Below are 24,574 nucleotides of genomic sequence, written 5' to 3'. Positions count from 1 at the left end.
ACTTAACACACTCAGCTTGTATAACTTTTAGTAACTTTTTCCTGCTTTTTCTCAAAAAACTAGGGATATTAACTATTGCAATCCAATTTACTCAGTTGCTAACCAGAGTTGCCCTTTGTTTTGCTTACTACAATCTTTGCAAATCTCAAAACACCATTATACATCACTGCATGTCCCTGCTTCACACGATGCATTATATTACATGACATAGGTAATAACGCTAACAATTAAAAACATGCGAATATGTAAAGATGTTTTCATATAAATGTCTTTGAAGCTGTCAGGTAAGTGGATAAGTTCGTTCCCTTCTTTTAAATTGTAGGATGGACATGACATTTTCATTTTTGTAAGTTATTGATGTGCACACCAGAGTGACAGCATGTTATGTTACTGTTAAACAATCTTTCATCTTGTGACATAGTCTTTGCCTCTGTGTAGTCTGGCACATTCTTAGTTAAATTGTAGCAGGTGATGGATGTATCCAGTAGTGCTGTATTTGACTTTTGATTGTATCTGTTAGACAAAGAAAGACTTATTATAAAGGACATAAAGGCTGAATATGATGTATGTATTGAAACATGGAAAAACCATTTTATTATTGTTATTATTATTATTATTTCTTTCTATTCTCAGACGTTATGTCTGGTCAAAAATGGACAGTGACGCAGACCTTGATCAAGTGTGACTTCCTTTTAACTGTATGGTATATGTTATATTGCATTTAGGAACTTTCGGGTCATTGAACATGTATCAATAATTACAGATTTTTGTAGTTGTATATATACGTTTGGATGTAGTTGTATTGCATTGATGTACTGGTGGATATTGTGAGGTATGACTCCTGTAGTTGATAGTATAATTGGTATAATGTCGACTTTATCCTGATGCCACATGTCCTTGACTTCCTCAGCCAGTTGGATGTATTTTTCAATTTTTTCTCCTGTTTTCTTCTGTGTATTTGTTGTGTTGGGTATGGATATTTCAATTAGTTGTGTTAATTTCTTCTTTTTATTGGTGAGTATGATGTCAGGTTTGTTATGTGGTGTTGTTTTATCTGTTATAATCGTTCTGTTCCAGTATAATTTGTATTCATCATTCTCCAGTACATTTTGTGGTGTGTACTTGTATGTGGGAACGTGTTGTTTTATTAGTTTATGTTTTATGGCAAGTTGTTGATGTATTATTTTTGCTACATTGTCATGTCTTCTGGGGTATTCTGTATTTGCTAGTATTGTACATCCGCTTGTGATGTGATCTACTGTTTCTATTTGTTGTTTGCAAAGTCTGCATTTATCTGTTGTGGTATTGGGATCTTTAATAATATGCTTGCTGTAATATCTGGTGTTTATTGTTTGATCCTGTATTGCAATCATGAATCCTTCCGTCTCACTGTATATATTGCCTTTTCTTAGCCATGTGTTGGATGTGTCTTGATCTATGTGTGGCTGTGTTAGATGATACAGGTGCTTGCCATGTAGTGTTTTCTTTTTCCAATTTACTTTCTTTGTATCTGTTGATGTTATGTGATCTAAAGGGTTGTAGAAGTGGTTATGAAATTGCAATGGTGTAGCTGATGTATTTATATGAGTGATTGCTTTGTGTATTTTGCTAGTTTCTGCTCGTTCTAGAAATAATTTTCTTAAATTGTCTACCTGTTCATAATGTATAATTATTATTACTATTATTATTATTATAGAGAAGAAATTTGAGATAAGACTGCAGCACTGTGCAGCTAGTTTGTCATAACAGTTATTTTCAACCGCTCTTCTTTGTTCATTTGCTCTGAGCTGAGTCATGCATTAACATACAAACTTATTGAGCTATTTGGTTTTTACATAAATTCTATGTTAACATTGTACCTTTTTCAAATCATTGTTCACTTTGTAGAGTATGTTATTGTTCAGACCAATGTTGTGTGTGAAGTTTTACTTTGTATTTTTGAATGTGTACTTCATTACAAAATTGTTGTCTTGGAATATCATTTCATAGGAATAGTTACTCTGCCCATTCCATTGGTTAAAGAAGGTTTATCAAATGCTTCAAATGGCTCTGAGCACTATGTTACTTAACTTCTGAGGTCATCAGTCGCCTAGAACTTAGAACTAATTAAACCTAACTAACCTAAGGACATCACACACATCCATGCCTGAGGCAGGATTCGAACCTGCGACCGTAGCGGTTGCTCAGCTCCAGACTGTAGCACCTAGAACCACACGGCCACTCTGGCCGGCGAAAGTTTATCATTACACATTACCACACTGTTCCATATGATAACTAACAATTTGGATATTGGTTGCAGATTTTTTTGTAAAAATAGAAATCTACCTTAGCAGCTGCCTACTTGCTGTTCACTGTTGTGGTTGTGAGAAATCTGCAATAATTTTGTCACAATGTGAGGTAAATGGAAATATTGATTAGAGCCATATAATAGTTTTACTTCAGTTGTTGATATATTATAAAAACAAGTTGTATTCAGAACAGTTACAGTCCAGTTCAAGTTAGGTCCTGTTTAGTCAAAGGTTAGGATACAGGTTTAATTTGGATAACAGTTAGCGGGTACGTAGTTCTGGTAATTTAACCATTTATAGAGTGAGAGGTAAATGTGGACTAAATTTCATACAGAAATACATCGCAGGGACCCTTCAACATCCTTAAAGGCCAATTTACACTAGCCATCAAGGCTTCATCATGGCACCATCCCTTAAAGGCGTATTCACAGTGTCCATCATATCACAACACATCAAGGCCAAGTAAGTGTTCTTATCTAGCATGGCTGTCATCAACTATTTATTTCAAAGAGATTGTGACCTTCACAAAATGATTTTCAAGTGCTGCTGGAGCCTACATTTGCACAGAAACGACATTTATTGAGCTCAAATGGTTGACAGCTTGCAGGTATAGCTTGCACATTAAAGAAGGAAGCCAAAAGAGCAAAACAAGACCGAAAAGGTGTTGGTCCAAAAAATCTCATCATGTGGTACAGATGCGGAATTTCACACACTGTACAAGCAGTTCAAGGAAGAGGAATCTGCATTTTGTAAAAAAAATTAGAAAGGCGAAACAACAGTTTTTTCATTGTTAGAAGAAATTTCATGCAGAATTACTAAAAGAAACACAGTGTTATGAGCTGAATTGATATTCCATGAGAAACTGATTTGTCTGAGGTTAAGTTTAGTTACCAGTCCAGCGCAGATTTTTGTGCAATGCTCATATCCCCCTCACTACTTTTCCTTTCTAGAATTATAGCTTTCCCTTACATCTTGTATTTGGTTTTTATGAGTTCTAGTGTCTTATTTGTACTGGATATAGCTAGTAAAACCACATAAATACTGACCACTGATGCCTGTAAAACTGTTTTACACACAATCCAAGGGCTACTTAACAATAAATAAGCCTTCTGCAAACAAATATTTGAAAAAAAAGTTCTATACATTATTTGATGTTTTCTTCACAAAAACATTTTGCCATTCGTGAGGTTTTTGAAGGTTTCAGTCCATTTCTTTATGGAACATTACAATGCCAGACGACATACAAATAAATTCCACTTACTAATCACTCTGATTCTACCAACAATACTCTTTTCACTTGTAGCAGCCTTATTACAATCCATTGCTTCGTAAAATATTATATATGATATTGATATACATAAAAATTCACTTTATAAATGTCGCAGATGGCTAATAATTTAGTACACTCATACCATACACTTCAGACTCCTGCATTACTGCTTCAATTATTCTTTCATCATTTATCATAAAATTATAAATTTTAACAAAACAAACACCAACACAAGTCAGTTTATAACAAATAAGAAAAATAACGATCAGCAAATAACAGATATCAACCGCAGACACCACAACCAAATGAAATAAGGAGATACACACATAGCCATGTATAGTGATGAAATGAGCTGGGTGGTCACATGATCAACAACAGATGGATGACGCCAGCCATCAAAACTTTCTTCTCGAGAAACCTTGATGATGCTGTAATGTGACATGACGTGACGGGTTAGCCAGAATGTACACTTTAACGTAACATAATGTGATGTGATGGCCAGTGTGAATTAGCCTTAGCCTATGATATATTCACCTTTTTGCGCTGTGATAGCAGCAGTTTTCATTTTGGCTTACAGTACATTAATGATGTTGCTATATACAGTTAATAATTGGTAAAATTGTCTACTGGCATTGCTATTTTTTGTTAGTTGAGGGTAAGTGTCTTGGCAATTTTTTCAGCATTTTCCGTGCTCTTTAGCAGATTTTTGGCATTTTATAAACGTACGTTTGGTATTAATTATTTTTTAAGCCAAGTTCACACACGCAACAAAAGTGTTGACACAGCTAGTGGCGTAATGCAGTTGCAGTGTTAACTATCAATTTTCAGTGACGCGACTTAAGAGACGCAATTTTTGCCATGCCACAAAAGGTTCTACATGGTTCTCCTTTGTTATGCCACTTTCCTTCTTCCATTGCTCCCTGGTGGTTGTATTTCGAAACAAGTATGCTGTCGCAGTTAATCGTGTAGTATTTGCTGCTTTACTCCATTTGATTTCAGTATGTTTTCATTTTGTTACTGAAAAAAGTCAAAACAGTGATTGGAAAGTACACTTCCGCAGCTTCTGGACCTACAAGAACAACGACCTATGTTTATTTTTCTGGAGCATTGTGTGTGTGTGTGTGTGTGTGTGTGTGTGTATGTGTGTCAGACCAATGAAGTAGTCCAGAATCTCGAAAGATTTTTGGATGAATAAATAAATAAACTTAATACGTAACCAAAAAACGAATCATATAAACTTCCTGGTTTGTGAAACCAAGCACTACATGACTTGTGGGGTCATGTGTGGTAAACTGCCCTCGAGTATAATGTGGCAGCTGAAAATTAGTCGAACTGCCTAGATCAACGTATACAATAACACTCTAAAATCTTGGAACGGTGGTGTGTCCGCAGATAATATTTACATGCCAGCTGTTGGTTAGTTTGCCACAGCAGACAGCATTTTCGCCATCGACTGTTATTGGTTTTGTAAATGTATTTGCGGCCCTTGATTTATCTGTAAGCGAAATCTGTTTTCGGACCTAACATTTATGTTTCGCCTTCCTTGTATTTAACTCTTGTCACTGCTATAATGCCATATCCCGACCATATGATTTCATGGACGCCACGTTGAAAGCCGTGCAACTAACTAGAATTTTGTGGCGTTCCGATTCAACGATAGCTCATGGTGCCACTACAGAGAGGCACGTATTACGGCGTCACATTAGTTGCTTGTGTCAACCCGGCTTAAAGTTGGCAGCAGTGGTTAATGCTTCGACCAAAGAATTTTGGAAAGCGTTCAAGATCTGAACGTGGACGATGAGAAGAGGTTATGTTTTTAATGAGAATGTTTCTGTAACAACATGAAAAATCGTGGGTACCCGCAGCATGGATTACCGCTTAGATTGCATTGAAGGAAAATGATGAAACAAAAACGAGATTTGTATTGTTTCAAGCCTTTCCAAATTGTTAAGTGTAGTGCTAGATATGAATACCCAGTGCCAAAGCCGAGAAGTGGACATCGCATTGTGTGTGATGAAAGTAATATTTATGTTTTTGGAGGGTATAATCCGGAAAATTTGAGAGGACCTCCAGGAACGAACGTTTTATTTAAAGAAATATGGGTTTACAATTTCGCTACCCGCACATGGGTAGTTGTTTACCCACCAAATATGCCAAACGAATTAGCGTCGAGTGCTGTTATATTGAGAGGAAGTACAATGATAATATTTGGAGGAACAGGTTACCCGTTTGGAGCAGTTTCTGGGAGTGAAGTTCACGTCTGTAATGTGAGAGATAATTTTAATATAACTGCAATAACAGCTGAAGGCAGTATACCACCCAAACTGTACGGCCAGGCCCTGGTATTGGATGGTCGTCGGTTGTATACGGTAGGAGGTACGACGGGACATGAGTTTACCACGGATATTCATTGCCTGGACCTAAAAACGAAAGTGTGGGAAGAAGTTTACGTATATTCCGCCAATGCACGATCACCAGAAGGGAGATACAGGCATGAACTGGCGTTTGATGGAACAAGGATATATGTGCTCGGAGGTGGCACTGTCGATACCACTTTTGGATTCAAGGTAGTTATTATTCTTTCCTACTAAGTGTGTGTGCTAGTGTGCGCAGAGCTTCATTCCAAAACTTATCAGTATGCAGTTTCTTCAACGTTGAAGAATAATTTTGGCCTATGATACCAGTTTTCTTAGTAAATAAATTGCTGATATTAACATGGCAGATTACTCAGTTCCCACCCATCATTTACAAAAGCATTGTCTGTCTTTAAATTATATGAACTTTTAGTGGATCACAGCACTTTATTCCAAAAAATGTGGTTGTACTTCAGAATGTATTTCTTCTCATGATACTCACACACTGATTTTGCAGAACAACTCACTCGAAATTTAAACAAGTTTGTCTAATTTCATCAAACTGAACCATAAACTGTTCTGCGACACACTTCACTTGCAATCTGTCCAACAGAGCACTTTTCATCCATGTTACTGCATTCCAGTTAATCTCTCAAAACTGATTACAAACAACACAAAGAACAAGGCACATAACACATTCTACACCCTCGAAGTATGTACATCGACTATAACAGAGGTTTCAGAACAGACTGACTACAACAATGCCACACCCAGTAATAATGTACTTCTTTATTGACAATAAACCTAAACGTAAATGGGCATTTTTATTACCATAGAACTAATGTGAAACCTCCTACTGTTTAATATTGCATTATTAAAAATAAACTGAAAGAATATTGGGTGATAGTGTTAACTAAATATGTCACAATTAAATTTTATTACAATGAAACAATAAACCATTTCAATGGGCCACAGCCATAATATCAGTTGTAGAGTAATGTGAGTTATTTCCCCATTTTCAAAAATTCGTATCTTTGTTTACAGTCAGAAATCAGTGTTGAAATTTTTACAGTAGGTTGCTATCATATAGGTGTACAAACTGTGCAAAAATCATATTTTAATATTCAGTCCCACCTGAGGTAACCAACCCCAAACTTTACAAAAAATATTTCATATTTCAGAAATTCATAAAAAATTTAGGAAACATTTGTAAGTGTTCTTACTCTGTATGAGGCTAATAGTGCATGTAATCTAACTATAGGAAAAAACAGACTCTCGTAAATCATTCCTTGTTTGTTATTTTTGGGCCTAAAAAGAAGATTTTTGAAAATTTGGATACCAAACTTTGGAGATCATTTTGACTGGTTATTTTTGAATTTAGGATATTTTGTGTAATAGGCAGTGTTGTAGAGGACACTTTTCTAAAAACAATCATGTCAGTTGCAATTTTGTAACTTAACCCAGTGCAGAGATATTCATAATTTTGCTAAAATCTCCAAACTGAAACATTGTCGTGCGCTTACAAACGAAAATAGCCACCATTCAGTAAAGGCAAAAGGAAAAATTTTTTCTTTTAAAACTGTTTTGAACTTCTCAATTCTAGGGTAATCACATATAAAAAAAAATTAAAATATTTAAAAATGGTCAAGCACCCAAAGTCTTATGTTTGATTCACTGCTACTTTTGTTTGTTCAGAGACACCAAAATTCTTTTAACTCTATAGTATTTAAGTGGTGGCCTTGTTTGAGACACAAAATTTTCTGGTCTAGAAATTTATTGTTTTGTGTTCAGTCCTTTGTAAAACTGAATGTAATGCGGGTAAGCTCATTGAGCACAGATATGTAGATTCAAGTTGTAATTTGTTCTTTGGCAGTCGTAAAAGAAATAGCCTATTTTAATAATGCGAATGCATGGAGTCCTTAAGCAGTCCTTTAAATGTGCTTGTGTTCGGTTGTGAGTTAGTAGTGGAGCATGACAGTGGTTTGCAGGAAACAGTGTTAAGTTTTTAAAAGTGATGTAGTGGGTAGAATTGATGTGCAATGGCAAATTATTATGAGATGAGTCTAAATAGAGAATGAAAAGATGGTATGTGCTCTAAATCAAATTTCCTCTTGTGGAGTTATACTGTTGCGACAGGCCTTTAGCGTTCTTTATGTGTCATACATTTTGTTTGCACTTATAATCTATCTTATGTAAGTGAGCCTATGACAGACATACTAAAATTTAATAAGTGTAGAAAATTTTCTAAGTAGCTGATGGCAAGTAGTATATATTGATTGACATAATTTTACACAAATCAGGAAGTTATGTGCACAGTTGTTAATGTTAAACTGTAGTTAGTGACATGGTTGGACTCAGTGGCAACAGTTAATTGACTGGGAACTGTACAAACTAGACTTATAAGTTTAAGTAACTCGTATACCATGTTGTCGTACTTTTGTTGTACTGTTGGGTAAATCCAATTACTTCATACTGTGAAGCCTCAGTTTTTTGTTGACATTTAGAGGACAAGTTTTAGGAGGTGGAGGGCTTGTCCAAAATGAGACTTGGGTCAGTCTTGATCAAAACAGCATCCTCTACCCAGTCACGGGTGTTACTGGTTTCTGACAAGCAGGGGGATGTTTCTGTAACCATGACGACCCATAAGAGCTTAAATATGGTCCAGGGTATCATATTTCACATTTAGACCTTCTTTTGCAGTCCGTCAATGAGCTGCGGGAAAATTTAGAACGGCGAGGTGTACATTTCGTCTGGCGTCTCCACCGGGGTCCGAAGGATAATCAGGTTGCCACCGGTGCCTTCATCTTGGCCTTTGAGGGTGATACATTGCCCGAGAAGGTCAAGGTGATGGCCTACCGGTGTGATGTATAGGCCTATATCCCTCCCCCGATGCAGTGCTTTAAGTGCTGGACATTCAGCCATATGTCTTCCCACTGCACTTCCAGTGTCACATTCCGAGATTGCGGACACCCATCACATCCCAATACTCCATGTGCCCCGCCTCCCATCTGTGTCAATTGTGGAGAGCACTATTCGCCTTGCTCACCTGACTGCAGGATTCTCCAGAAAGAGAGGAAAATCATGGAGTACAAGACCCTGGACAGACTGACCTACACTGAGGCTAAGAGAAAATTTGAACGCCTGCATCCTGTGCGTATGACATCGTCTTGCGCTGCCGCTACAACAGTTATGGCACCATCAGCTCCGCCAACCCAGGTCACCTCTCAGAGCCGGAAGACTACACCTGCCCCCTTGATGATGGGGGTCATTTCCCTCCCTGTTGCTCCTGCATCACCTACTTCAGGAACAACACCCCTCCCCCCCTCCCTCCCCAACAATCGGGGACATCTATCCCCACTTCTAAGCCAGAGAAGCGTAAGTCTTCTTTGGCTTCTCTCACTAGGAAGGGGTCCCTTGGGTCACTTTCTTCTCAGGTTTCTTTTAGTGGGAAACACAACACCCACCGGTGGATGAAGAGCCCAAAAGCAGCTGGTCCTAGGGCTTCACGCTCAGACCCAGAGACTGAGCCAATGAAGTCCTCCCAGCCAGGGAAACCCAAGGAGCAGTGAGAGAAATCCAAAAAGAAACCCCTAAGACCTAGGAAATTATGGTGGCACCCACACCACCACTACCTACAAGCTCTGCGACTTGGGATGGGGCAGAGATTTTGGCGTCTGCTGAGGACCTAGATCATGCCAGACCCACAAACACAATGGATATAAACTGCTCAGACAATAAATCGGTGGCAGCAGGTGACTCTGAGGCGTAAACTGCCTCATAGAATGTTACATACCTTCCCAGTCTTATGATGTAATCTTCCAGTGGAACTGCGGCAGTTTTTTCCACCGCCTGGCTGAGCTACTGCAACTGTTAAGCTTTACACCTGCTATCTGTATTGCCCTCCTGGAAACCTGGTTCCCAGCAATTCAGACCCCTGCCCTCCGCGGCTATAAGGGATATTACAGGAACGGTAGTGATTATAATCGAGTGTCAGGTGGAGTTTGCGTTTATGTTCTCAACTCGGTCTGTAGTGAACATGTGGCCCTTTAAACCCCTCTTGAAGCTGTGGCTGTCAGAATAAGGATGACTCAGGGAATAACTGTCTGCAATGTATATCTTCCTCCAGATGGTGCAGTACCCCTGAATGTAGCAGCTGCACTGATTGCTCAACTCCCTAAACCTTTCCTACTTCTGGGGGATTTTAACACTCATAACCCCTTGTGGGGTGGTACTATGCTTATTGGCCGAGGCAGAGATTTTGAAACTTTACTGTCGCAATTCGATCTCTGCCTCTTAAATACTGGGGCCGCCATACATTTCAGTGTGGCTCATGGTAGTTACTCAGCCATTGACTTATCAATTTGCAGCCCATCTATCCACTGGAGAGCACATGACGACCTGTGCGGTAGTGACCACTTCCCCATCTTCCTGTCACTGCCCCAGCATCAGGCACACAGATGCCTGCCCAGATGGGCTTTGAACAAGGCGGGCTGGGTAACTTGCACCTCTGCTGTCACCACTGAATTTCCCCCACACTGTAACATCGATGAGATGGTTGAGCAGGTGACTAGCACAATTGTTTCTGCGGCAGAAAACGCTTTCCCTTGCTCTTTAGGGTGCCCGAGGTGTAAGGCAGCCCCCTGGTGGTAGCCAGAAGTCGCTGAAGCAATTAAGGACCATCAGCGAACTCTACAGCGGCATAAGCAGCACCCTTCCATGCAGCACCTCATAGCTTTTAAGTGGCTCTGTGCCCGTGTTCGCTACCTTATCAAACAACAGAAGAAGGAGTGATGGGAGAGATACGTCTCCTCCATTGGGTGCCACATGTCACCTTCCCAAGTCTGGGCAAAGATCAAACGTCTTTTCGGGTACCAGGCCCCAACAGCTGTCCCTGGCCTTACCATAAATGGCGAGTTAGTACTGACGCAAACGTGATTGCCAAGCACTTTGCTTGAGCCTCTGCATCGGAGAATTACCCCCCAGCCTTTTGCAAACCCAAACGGCGGCTGGAAGGGAACGTCCTCTCATTCACTAAACACTGCAGTGAATCCTATAACACCCTATTTACAGAGTAGGAGCTTCTGAGTGCCCTTGCACATTGCCCCGACACAGCTCCTGGGCCTGATAGCATCCACAGCCAGATGATTAAACTTCTCTCAACTGACTGCAAGTGACATATTCTCGTCATCTTCAACTGGATCTGGTGCAATGGCGTCTTTCCATCGCGATGGTGGGAGAGCACCATCATTCCAGTGCTCAAACCCGGTAAAAACCTGCTTGACGTGGATAGCTATCGGTCCATCAGCCTCACCAACGTTCTTTGTAAGCTGCTGGAATGTATGGTATGTTGGCGGTTGTGTTGGGTCCTGGATTCACGTGGCTTGCAGGCTCCATGTCAGGGCAGCTTCCGCCAGGGTTACTCTACCACTGATAATCTTGTGTCCATCGAGTCTGCCATCCTAACAGCCTTTTCCATACAGCAACGCCTGATTGCCGTCTTTTTTGACTTACGTAAAGCATACGCCAGAGTCCAAGTTGGTGACTCCCAAAGTTCCATCCATATCCAGGAGAATAGAGTTCCAGAGGGCTCTGTATTGAATGTGTGTCTACTTTCAGTGGCTATTAATGGTCTAGCAGCAGCAGCTGTCTGGTCCTCCACCTCACTTTCTCTGTGTGCAGACGACTTCTGCATTTCGTACTGCTGCTCCAGTACTGTTGTTGCTGAACAACGCCTCCAGAGAGCCATCCACAAGGCGCAGTCATGGGCTCTAGCCCACGGCTTCCAGTTTTCAGCCGCAAAGTCGTGTGTCGTGCACTTCTGTCGATGTCGTATCGTTCATCCAGAACCCGCACTTTACCTTCATGACGATCCACTCACTCTAGTGGAGACATATCAGTTCCTAGGACTGGTTTTCAGTGCTCGATTGACTTGGCTCCCTCATCTTCGTCAGCTTAAGCAGAAGTGCTGACAGCACCTCAATGTCCTCCATTGCCTGAGCAACACCAGTTGGGGTCAGGTTGCTGTATGCTGCTGCAGCTCTACAGAGCCCTTGTCCAATCCCGAATTGACTATGGGAGTGTGTTTATGGTTCGGCAGCACCTTCAACATTGCATTTACTCGACCCTGTGCACCACTGTGGGGTTCGATTAGCGACAGGAGCTTTTAGGATGAGTCCGGTGACCAGCGTACTGGTGGAAGCTGGTGTCCCTCCACTGCAGATCAGACGTGCACAACTGCTCACGAGTTATGCAGCACACAATCATAGTTCCCCTGAGCATCCGAATTACTGTCTCCTTTTCCCGCTCGTGGCAGTCCATCTCCTGCATTGGTGGCCCAGATCGGGGCTAACGATTGCAGTTCACGTGCGGTCTCTTCTCTCCAAACTGGAGTCCTTCCCTTTATCACCTATATTTGCGGTCCGTTCACATATGCCTCCATGGTGTACGCCTCGGCTGCAGCTTCGTCTGGACCTTTTGCATGGCCCTAAGGACTCAGTTAACCCCGCCGCTCTCCACTGTCACTTCCTCTCGATTCTTGCGTGTTCCTGGGCTCTGAAGTGGTTTACACTGACGGCTCAATGGCTGATGGTCCCATAGGCTTCACATATGTTCATGGAAGACATATTGAGTAGCACTCCTTGCCAGTTGGCTGCAGTGTTTCCACTGCAGAGTTGGCAGCCATATCTCATGTTCTTGAGTACATCCAATCATGCCCTGGTGAGTCATTTCTCCTGTGTACTGACTCATTGAGCAGCCTTCAAGCTATCGACCAGCGTTACCCTCACCACCCTCTGGTAACGTCCATTCAGGAGTCCATCTATGCCCTGTAACACTCCAGCCATTCCTGGGTGTTTGTGTGGACCCCAGGACACGTTGGAATCCCCGGCAACGAACTTGCCGACAGGCTGGCCAAACAGGTGACGCGGAAACCGCTTCTGGAGATTGGCATCTCTGAAGCTGACCTGCGTTCTGTCTTACACCGCATGGTTTTCCGGCTTTGGGAGACGGAATGGCGTAACGGCACGCACAATAAACTGCATGTCATTAAGGAGACTGTGAATATGTGTAAGCCTTCCTTGCAGGCCTCTCCCAGGGAATCAGTTGTCCTGTGCTGGCTCCACATTGGCCATACATGGCTGATGCATGGTTACCTACTCCGTCGCGAGGACCCACCTCAGTGTCGCTGTGGCTCCCAAATGACAGTCATCCACCTCTTGCTAGACTGCCCACTTTTAGCTGCTCTGCAGCAGACTTTTAACTTTTTCAGCACCCTGTCTTCGGTGTTAGGTGACAATGCCTCCAGAACAGCTTTAGCTTTATGTTTTATATGTGAGAGTGGGTTTTATACTTCTATGTAGGTTTTAGCACATGTCCTTTGTCCCTCTATGTCCTCCACCCTAGTGGCTGGCTTTTCCTTTTTATTCTTGTGGTTGGCCAACCACTGTAATCTGCTTTCATGTTTTTACTCTCTTCTGTTTCTAGCATCTCTCTGTTGTTTTCTTGTCCTCTTTTGTTCCTTTTAGTGTTCGTTGCCTTCCCTTTGTTCTTGTGGCTTTTCCATTTGGTGTTATATGTTTCATCCATTTTATTCTCACACTTGTGGCATTGTTTTGTTAGGAACAAGGGACCGATGACCTCGTAGTGTGGTCCCTTCTCCCGCCTTTAAACCAACCAACCAACCAACCACACCTAGCCTCCTTGGCTGACTCATTAACTTTCATAACCATAGTTGATATAATGACATCAAGATATTTCCATTGCATATGGGTTAGCTGCTCAAGACAGTTTTCAGGAAATGTGTTTAACAGTATTTTGTACGACTGTCTGCCTGTACCCCCTGCAATGAATCTGTAGATATTCCATTGTATACTTTGTAGGTTGAAGTCACTTCCAACTAGTATCACATTATCTGGGTATTTACATGCTACTGACCATAGACTTTCTTTAAGTGACCCTGGAACTGTCGCAGCGAAATTGGGTGGCCAGTAAAATTGCCCAACAATTACCTTGGTATCACCTAAACCTGTTATACGCTACCAGGTAACTTAACTGTCAAGCTCAACTGTTGACCTCAGTGGAGATAATATTATTGTAAACTGCAGTAAATGCTCCCCCTTCCATAGTCTCTGTCTTTCTGATATGCATTCCATGACTCGCTGTATATCTCAGAGCTTTCCACTTCAGGTTTCAGCCAGCTTTTGTTCGCAAGAATGTTTCTCACTTCTACAAGGAAAACAAAGTCAGGGTTAGCCATTCATCCTATAATTTGCAGTGTAATTCTGTTTATCTGGTGCCTTTAAGTGACTTGAAGTATTGTTCTAGAATGGATACACCAAGTGAGTTAGCACAATGGTAGGGCACTGAATTCTCATTTGAGAGAACAATGGTTCGTTCTGATTCCTGTCTAGCAATACAAATTTAGCATTTCTGCAGTTTCTTTTAATTTTTTTAAGTCAAGTTCTTGGATCGATTGTTTGAAAAAGAAAGGGTAGATTTCCTTCCCCAGTCTGAATTTGTGCTCTCTCTCTCTCTCTCTCTCTCTCTCTCTCTCTCTCTCTCTTTCTTTCTCTTTCATGGAGTATATTTATCCCAATCTTCCTTTAACTTTTTTGGTGGTATGAAATGAATGGCCAATCCTTGTTCTGTTGACAACATCTGACAACTTTTGCTGCTCTTTACCAACATATAGTGAATATATCTGATGTTTTTCAGCAATTAATTGCAGGCTGTATCACTTCATAATAGACTGTCAGTTTTAAGATCGTTGTCGTGCATGATCTTCTGAAAAATTGCTTGGAAGTTATCATTGGCCCATCATAATATTTCTTGCTTGTCATATCAGTGAAACTTTTTAATAAATAGAACTTTTGGCACCAAATAGTCATTTATAGTCAGTGAGTTCAGATGGCAAGGCAGCAAAATCTACATGGAAGACAATTATTTCTCTATAGAAAATATATTTTTACCAACTTGTGACTTAAAACATGAACTGGAGTTGAGTATTGTAAAAAATTTCACAAAACAAAGTGTAACAGAAATGATAGCATGAGTAGCAGTGTGTTGGCAGTAGAGAGTGGGGGCAATTCTCCGGGTAACTTATCTTTTTTATGGAATTACTTTACAGTTGTACATTCTTTTTTTCTTCTCTCCCCATTATGGTTTCTTTTAAAACCTCAGGCATTTTTTTCCTTTCATGTTGTTGGATTTTTAACGTACCTTTGGGTTGGTTAGCTTACCATTTCATTTTGCCTATGTTTTTTGTTTTCAGTCAGAGTTAAAAATTGTAGACAATACCTTGGAAATAGATTTTTGAAATATTCTGTAATCCATCTTGTGAGCAATTGTAATAGGATTTGTAGATAATTGTCACTTGACTATTATCTCATTGTTTAAAATTAGTATTACTGCAAGTCTGCAATGCGTTACTGGAACAGTATAGGGTGCAGTAGGTATGGGGTGAAAAATACAAAATCACATAGGGACAGTGGAGGAGTAGGTCTAATAATGAATAATAAAATAGGAATGCAAATAAGCTACTATAATAGCATAATGAACACATTATCCTAGCCAAGAAATCAATGTGCACCACAGTAGTGTACAAGTTTATAAGTCAGCAGGCTCCACAGATGAAGAAGTGACTGAAGAATATATGAGGAGATAAAAGAAATTATTTAGGTAGTTAAGGGATAGGAATTCATTGTAGGAAAAGGAAGAGAACCAAAAACGTAGAACACAGGAAAATGAATTATAGAGGAAACTGCCTGGTCAAATATTGTTCATAGCATAATTTAATCATTGCAAACACTTGGCTTATGAATAATATAAGGAGGTTGTATAATTGGAAGAGATCTGGACCCACTGGGAAGTTTCAAATAGATTAAATAATGGTAAGACAGATTTTGAAACATATGAGACTACAGCCTTAATTTATTGGTTATAAATTGCAGATTGAAACTGAAGAAATAGTAATAATGTAGGGAATTAAGGCTATAGGACATGGGTAAACTGAAGTAACTAGAGGTTGTTGAGGGTGTGACGAAACATTAGGCCACAATTGACTGAAGTAGGAGAAAGATGTGCAATAGAAGGCAATTGTAGTAGTGAGGCAAAAGGGGTCAAATAGGTAAAAGCAAGGCCTAATAGATATCCTTACATAACACAGACACTGATTGTGAAAGCTTGCATATTTCCCTTAAAGTTTTATATGTTTATGTAGCTTGTCTGAAGGAACAGACTTGTTTACCATCCACAGTTGTTTGAAAATGCTTTGAACTGTATTCACTGACTGTGAATTCCTTGACAACAGCTGTAATAGGTACAGATATACTACCCGTGAGGGACACGTGAAAATTTGTGCTTCTGAGGCACTACCCTGGATTTCCTGCTTATCGCAAGTGGTCGCCAAACTACTTGGATATCCATGCATGTTCCCGAGACCGAACTAAACTGTCACATGTCACACTGTCTGCATCCGCATATCGGAGTCCGTTATTTTCAGCCTACATAGCGGACTTTGATGCAGGAAGTAGGCAGTGTGGTATGTGGAAGTTTGGGTCAATCCAAGGAGTGTGCATGGGTAGTCGAATTGGGTAAGGCAACCACTCACAATCAGCGGGAAATCCAGGTTTGTGCCCTGTTCTGGCACAAATTTTCACATGTTACTAATGGGTGTACCTAATACAGCAAATAAATTCAAAGTAGTTTTGTGTGTGTTTTCTTTTGCCAACACTTTGTGAGTAGATTTATCTATCCACTTATATTTTTAACAGTACATATAAAATTTGACAAAATGAGAAAGTATAAAAACGCAACAAATGAAGCACGTGGTAGGGATTACAGAATCCTAAAAAATGAGTTTGACGAAAAGTGCAAAATGGCTGGAAGACAATGCGAAGATAATGAAGCGTGTGTAATGAGGGGAAAGGTAGATATGCCAGTAGAGTTAGACACCTTTGGAGAAAAGAGAGGCAACTGTTACAGTATCAAGAGTTCAGATGGTATGTAAGTATTAAGCAAAGAAGGGAAAAGGTGGAAGAAATATATAGCAGGTCTATACAACAGAAGCAGGCTTGATGGCAATAATGTAGAAAGCGAAGGAGAAGTTGAATAGGAGATGGGAGATATGATACTGTAAGAATAATTCAAAAGAGCACTAATAGACCAGAGTCAAAAGAAAGCTCCTAGAATAAAGCATTACTCAGCCGTAACAAAACTATTACACCTGGTATACAAGATATGAGGCAGTCAGAATACATTGTCTTCAAGTAAATTGTAGTATTTCAAATTCTAAACATGACAGGTGCTGAAACTTATAAATATTATTGAACTATCAGTTTGACAGTTTATGGTTGCGAAGTACTGACATGAATTACTTACAGGAGAATGGAAGAAGCTAGCAGAAACCAACTTAGGGTAGACAAGTCTGGGCTCCAGACATATGTAGGGACACATGAGGCAATACTGACTTTGTGACTTACTTTAGAAGATAGGTTAAAGAAAGGCAAAACTATGTTATATGGTGCAGTTTTTTAGGAAACTTACGACAGTGTTGATTGGAATACACGCTTTGAAATTTTGAAGGTAGCAGGGATAAAATACAAGGAGTGGCAGATCATATACAGCTTGTACAGAAACCAGACTGCAGTTATAGGAGTGCAGGGTGGGGTGTGGGAGGGGCAGGGGGAGGGGAGATCCTTATGAAAGGGAAGCAGTGGTTGAGAAGTGAGTGAGACAATGTCTTTCCTATCCTCAATGTTTTCGATCTGTACATTGATCAGCAGTAAAGGAAACAAAGGAGAATCTGTAAAGGGAATTCCAATCAGGGAGGGGGATTTAGGTTAGGAAATAGTGGTTGATGAGCTTTGCTGTTTGGGCAGCAAAATGCCTGATCGGTGAAAGATATAAGATACAGACTGGCACTAGCATGAAAACATTTCGAAGAAAGAGAAATTTCTTAACAGCAAATATAAACTGAAGTGTTAAGGAAGTCTTTTCTGGAGGTATTTTTCAGCAGTGTAGCCTTGTATGGAAGTGGAATGTGGACAATATGCAGTTCAGACAAAGAGAGAAAAGACTTTTTACATATTGTACTATAGGAAAATGCTGAAGAACAGATGAATTGATCTAATAACAAATCAGGTGGTACTAAGTAAGACTAGGAAAAAAGAAATTTGTGGCACAATTTGACTAAAAGAAGGAATCACTTGATAGGACAGTAAAAATTGTAGAGGAAGATCATTGGATGAAGTTAGTAACCTGGTTCAGATGTGTGTAGGCTGCAGTTGTTATTCAGAGATGAAGCAGCTTGTGCAAGATAGTGTGGGTTTTGTACTGAAAACCTTAACAAGAAGGTAGACTGATAAGCAGTGTCTTTAGTTAAATATTCTGGAAGTGCTACAAAAGGTTGTCATTTGGTGAACTGATTAGAATCTTTGTCTTCCTGATACTTATAACTTACATCATGTTTGGAAATCATTGCACATGCGATAGAAATCAGTTAAACTTTTGTCCTGGTAGATACAAGTTTTGAAGTTTGACTTGCAGATGCTGTGTGCACTTTTTACTTATATAAAAGTTCAGGGAGACAGAATGGCTGGTCAGTACTTCTCTTCAGGATGTGAAATTCCAGTTCTGCTATTTAAAAGTGTAAACACTAATGTTTCAAAGCTATAAGAACTTTTTCTTCCTTTTAGAACAGGGATGGGTTGGAGATGATTAGAACCGAGTAGCAGGTCCCTCACACCCCAGGTTGAGAGGGCCCATCTGTTGTGTGGACAGTTATTGTTTTCACTTTTAAGTGTGCCTGTTGGCAGTTGGTATTTTGCCTTGTGAATATAAATACTGGTCAGTTATTCTATCTCTCTGTTATTCTGTACATGTTGTTCTTTTTATAGCAGCCAAACAGCGTTAAAATTTTCGATTATAACACAAAAGCCATTATATTTTGACTACTGTAAGACTTCTTTGGTAGGCAGGTATGTTCTTTTCTTATGACTGTATGCTCTTACACATACTTGTTGCATTATATTTACATAAGTTTGTCCAAGTATAAAATGCTGAGGTAAATAAATTTAGTAATTCCTATTTTCCAGATGTGTTATACTATATATATTACTTTAGTCTTTCATATACAAATATGTATTGATATGGTATGCTACACGTATTTGATTTTACTTAATTGTATCAAAGTTGTTCTTCATTTGCACTATTCGTAGGACATTGATGCTTTTAACATCGTGACGAAGAAATGGGAAATTGTTTCAACAAAGTGTGACAATAGAGTTCGTCCTCCTGGTTATCCTACTCCAAGGCAGTTCCATGGATGTGTGCAGTTGCCAGAAGAAGGACTGCAAGAGCCTGCAGTTTTCATATGTGGAGGATATGGGAATAGTCATAGTTTTCGTGACATTTGGAAGCTTAGCCTGAAAACATTGCAGTGGACTTACGTAAGAGAATGTAGTTTTCCACAAACCTTGTATTTTCATTCATCTGCGATCACACCATATGGATGCATGTATACATTTGGTGGTGTTACAAGGGACAATAAAAGAATAAATGACTTGTATGCTACTTGGGTATGCATACCTAAACTAGAAGAAATGTGCTGGGAGGCTATACTTCACTACAATCCAGACCTGTACCTGACAGCGAAAGACAAACTTTTATCTTATGGCTTCCCTAGAAAGTTCGTTGGAAGGTTGTGACAGTGTACATTGTCTCTGATGAACTAAAACAGGTGATGCAAATTATTTATTATAATTTGTATTTTTGAACTTTTATTTGTTCCTATTTTATCACATTGCAAGAAACAGCTTCAGATTAATATTGAGACATGAATAGTGATCATAAGAACTTTACAAGAGCCAGCAGTTCATAGAATATACCAAGTTGTTATAAGAATCTTATTGGCTACTCACACTTTAAAAGTGATTGCAGTAGCCATGCTTTTATTGATCAGTGCAGAAAAATTATTTGTTAATTGTTGATGTATGCACCATTGGATTTAAAAGAAATATTACAATTGTACACATTTGTTGAATTTCAACCATTGTGCAGTTTAATTAATTTCTTCTGGACCTACTGATCACAGAACATTATATGCACAGAGGATGTAACTGAACACTTACAGTGTATATTTTACCGAGTCTCTGACTAATCGTGTGCAGATTATTTACTTATGTAAGTTGCTTTTGTTTGGTGCTGTTGGTTCATCTTATATTTATGAATTGAATTGTGTCATAATTATGCTTCCAAAACTTTTCCCCATACAGCTTTCTCATGAGAGTCCAGTATCAGCACCACAGCCTTTCATTATATATTTGTAGTTCATTTATCCCTGTGCTATTTTCAGTTTTCTCGTGTATGTTGTTTTGATGTCTGCACTCCTTCACAGCACAGTTTCAATCTAATGAATGTTCACTGATTAATTTCCTGTGGTACTCCTTTTCTGTTACACACTTTCATGGGAAAATTATCATAAATTTGTAAACTACTTACATTGCATTATTTTTATGTAATTTTTACATTCTTATCTAGATAAAAATATTGAATTATTTGACAGAACAACACATTCGTATCAGAAGGTAAATGGTTGTGAAAAAACACCAAATATGGTTTATATAATATGAAATGTGCACTCTGAGAAATTATTTGGACACAAAGCCTTTGTGTCACACAAACAAGGCAGTAGGTTGTTGCTACTGTTGTATTGCAGTGAAGTAACATTTATATGGATTAATTACAAGTAACAACTAATCACTCATTTATAGTGTAACATCATTTTCTGTTATGATTGTAATGATAGTGTGTGTTTCATGAAGAAGAATTTGTGTTTATTTCAAGTAAGGCTTACTTTTGCCTTTCTACACTTCTCCTCAAACACTTTCTCCTATACGGCTGATTTAATTTGCAACTTGTCTAGTGCTAGCAAGTAAGTAAAAATAAATCAATTTATTGTTGAAAATAGACTGCAGCTGAATGTCACATGACTTCTGCTTCCACTATGATCAACTCAATGGAGCATGTATGTTGCTGTCATCAGTAAGTGTGTATTAACCCGAAAATCACATTTTCAGTATCATTTCTTTTGTAATTTCTGTATTCAGATTATCAGCACATGTATCCAGACATCAAAAAACTTTTTTTTAAATAGTCAGCAAGTGGGCTTTTATGCAGAACACTGAAATGCACAACACAGGTTGAGCTTTGTTAGCACTCTTTGTAAATTAATTATTTTGTGGCAACAACTGTGAGTGTGTCCAAATAACAGTTGTCAGCAGAATTATTGGAAAAAAGACAAATTAAGAAAAATAAATGGCCTTTTAGTAAGGAGTTAAGATGTTAATTATTTTATTTTTAAAAGATTAAACTGAGTACTAATTTTGTAGTGATACAAATACTGCATTCATCCTTGGTATTACATTGACCACCAAAAACTGTTCATTAGAAAATGAAATACTAGAGTTTGTGAGGATGTCTCAGCTTGTGGTCTTGCGGTAGCATTCTCGCTTCCCGCGCACGGAGTCCCGGGTTCGATTCCCAGTGGGGTCAGGGATTTTCCCTGCCTTGAGATGACTGGGTGTTGTTGTGTTGTCTTTATCATCATCATTCATCCCCATTACAGTTGGATGAAGGCAATGGTAATCCACCTCCACTAGGACCTTGCCTAGTATGGCGGTGCAGGTCTCTTGCATTGTCGCCTATGCTCCTTGGAGTACGGGACCTCATCATCATCAGGGTGTGCTGTAATGCCTTCAATTTTTTTATATGTAAACTCTTAAAGCTTTTTAAATGAAACAGATATTATTAACATTCTACATCTTTATTCATGTCTTCGTATTTACACAGACCTTTGCTGCTAGAGGGCTCCAAATCGTAGTGTGTAACACGTTGGTGCATGAGAAATGGTGTGCTGTGTTTGAAGTTTGAATTCGAAGAGTTAGCCCACTCAAGGAGCACTCTCTCCTTCAGCATGACATTACCAGGCCATCCACAAATGCTACATTCCAATATCATGAGTTCACTGCCATCAATCATCCTCCGTACAGTCCTGACCTGGCCCCATCCAATTTTCTTTTGTTTCCAAAACACCTTTGAGGACTCCATTTTGATAGCAGTGAAGTTGTGCAAGCAGAGGTGAGTTGGTGGCTCTGTCAACAAAGTCAAACATTTTGCTGTATCGGTATCAACAAACTGGCCTCTTGTTGGGAGAAATGTGTTTGTCACCAGGATGACTATGTTGAGAAATAAATATGTAGAATGTTAATAACATTTGTTTTATTTGAAAAGCTTTTAAGAATATGTACATAAAAAAATCAGAGGCATTACTTTTCAGCACACCCTTGTATATACCAAGGAAACCTCTGGCAGAACGTAAATAATGTGGGAGTAAAGAGACCATTTGCCAAATAGCAGTAGTGTTGAGTTGTTGACAGGTACGCACAAAACAGAACGAAAATTTTGCTAACTTTCAGAAGAAATCATTTGGTAAGTTGGAGTACATTTTGGTTCTTTCAAAAGCTAATGAAAGTTAACATTCTTTTTTCTGTGTGTGTCTCAATGATAAAACACTAGAATGACTATACGTGATGAGTTATGACTGTGCTAGATTCAATTTGCATCTGGACCTAATTTTTTATAGGCAACGCAAATTCATTTTGCAGTTAGGGCACACTGCTGGACAGGCTCAATTTCAGTGTAGCATGGGCTTCTCCGTTTTCCTTCTCAGTTGTGTGCAGGCTGTACTCCCAAGATCTACGTTCAAATTGTGTCCAGCATACAGGTGCACTTTATACACAGTCAGTTCAAAACACTCTCGGCATAAGGTAGAAAGAATAGTTCTTTCATTATGAATGTTCACTGCACTCACAATAGCTTGCTTTTCCTTTATCAAGCTTGACAGTAACTTTATAGATTTATGTTCAAAATATGGTGATTTTTCATTTTTCCAGAGGATATAGTCAGTGGAACTACAAATTTTCTCGATTGGGAGTTTTCATAATTTTACTATTGCTTCAGATCTAATGAATAGTAATGGTCAGTTGTAGCTCTAAATTGTTGGTAAAAAGTATGAAATACTCTCTTATTGATTTTATCACTGCTTCAGGACCACGACAAATTTACTTCTTCATTAATATCTAGTTGCAGATAAATTACAAATATCCTGTCTGGTGTTCTTAAAAGCTGTGTCATACAAGGTGGTCCATTGATTAGTGGCTGGCCAAATATCTCATGAAATAAGCACGAAACAAAAAAACTACAAAGAACTAAACTCTTCTAGCTTGAAGGGGGAAACCAGGTGGCGCTATGGTTGGCCCACTAGATGGTGCTGCCATAGGTTAAACGGATATCAACTGTGTTTTTTTAAATAGGAACCCCCATTTTTTATTACATATTCATGTGGTACATAAAGAAATATGAATGTTTTAGTTGGGCCAGTTTTTTCGCTTTGTGATAGATGGCGCTGTAAAAGTCAAAAACGTATAAGTACGTGGTATCACGTAACATTCTGCCAGTGCGGACAGTATTTTCTTCGTGATACATTACCTGTGTTAAACTGGATCGTTTACCAATTGCGAAAAGGTCGATATCGTGTTGATGTATGGCTGTGTTGTTGTTGTTGTTGTTGTTGTTGTTGTGGTCTTCAGTCCTGAGACTGGTTTGATGCAGCTCTCCATGCTACTCTATCCTGTGCAAGCTTCTTCATCTCCCAGTACCTACTGCAACCTACATCCTTCTGAATCTGCTTAGTGCATTCATCTCTTGGTCTCCCCCTACGATTTTTACCCTCCACGCTGCCCTCCAATACTAAATTGGTGATCCCTTGATGCCTCAGAACATGTCCTACCAACCGATCCCTTCTTCTGGTCAAGTTGTGCCACAAACTTCTCTTCTCCCCAATCCTATTCAATACGTCCTCATTAGTTACGTGATCTACCCATCTAATCTTCAGCATTCTTCTGTAACACCACATTTCGAAAGCTTCTATTCTCTTCTTGTCCAAACTATTTACTGTTCATGTTTCACTTCCATACATGGCTACACTCCATACAAATACTTTCAGAAATGACTTCCTGACACTTAAATCTATACTCGATGTTAACAAATTTTTCTTCTTCAGAAACGCTTTCCTTGCCATTGCCAGTCTACATTTTATATCCTCTCTACTTCGACCATCATCGGTTATTTTGCACCCCAAATAACAAAACTCCTTTACTACTTTAAGTGTCTCATTTCCTAATCTAATACCCTCAACATCACCCGACTTAATTCGACTACATTCCATTATCCTCGTTTTGCTTTTGTTGATGTTCATCTTATATCCTCCTTTCAAGACACTGTCCATTCCATTCAACTGCTCTTCCAAGTCCTTTGCTGTCTCTGACAGAATTACAATGTCATCAGCAAACCTCAAAGTTTTTATTTCTTCTCCATGGATTTTAATACCTACTCCGAATTTTTCTTTTGTTTCCTTTACTGCTTGCTTAATATACAGATTGAATAACATCGGGGAGAGGCTACAACCCTGTCTTACTCCCTTCCCAACCACTGCTTCCCTTTCATGTCCTTCGACTCTTATAACTGCCATCTGGTTTCTGTACAAATTGTAAATAGCCTTTCGCTCCCTGTATTTTACCCCTGCCACCTTTAGAATTTGAAAGAGA

The 24,574-nt window shown here is 39.3% G+C and overlaps 1 protein-coding gene across 1 annotated transcript; it reads left to right on the top strand.

The window, feature by feature from the left end:
* The first annotated feature begins 5,327 nt into the window (after positions 1 to 5,327).
* Positions 5,328 to 21,247, top strand: LOC126182870 (kelch domain-containing protein 10). The gene is made up of 2 exons (XM_049924887.1): positions 5,328 to 6,125; positions 19,127 to 21,247. The coding sequence occupies exons 1-2, from the start codon at positions 5,457 to 5,459 to the stop codon at positions 19,613 to 19,615; spliced, it is 1,158 nt and encodes a 385-aa protein (XP_049780844.1). The 5' UTR covers positions 5,328 to 5,456; the 3' UTR covers positions 19,616 to 21,247.
* The last annotated feature ends 3,327 nt before the right edge of the window (positions 21,248 to 24,574 follow it).

The sequence above is a fragment of the Schistocerca cancellata genome, chromosome 1 (assembly GCF_023864275.1).
Source record: "Schistocerca cancellata isolate TAMUIC-IGC-003103 chromosome 1, iqSchCanc2.1, whole genome shotgun sequence".
Taxonomy (NCBI): Eukaryota; Metazoa; Arthropoda; class Insecta; order Orthoptera; family Acrididae; genus Schistocerca; species Schistocerca cancellata.
The sequence above is the reverse complement of the archived record's forward strand: the minus strand, read 5'-3'. Positions and strand labels throughout refer to the sequence as shown.

What these genes read in the sequence shown, in the direction of transcription:
- LOC126182870 (XM_049924887.1), top strand. Translation starts at nt 5,457, where the DNA reads ATGATGAAACAAAAACGAGATTTGTATTGTTTCAAGCCTTTCCAAATT. An exon ending in ATACCACTTTTGGATTCAAG is followed by an intron (nt 6,126 to 19,126) that starts GTAGTTATTATT and finishes CACTATTCGTAG; the next exon opens with GACATTGATGCTTTTAACAT.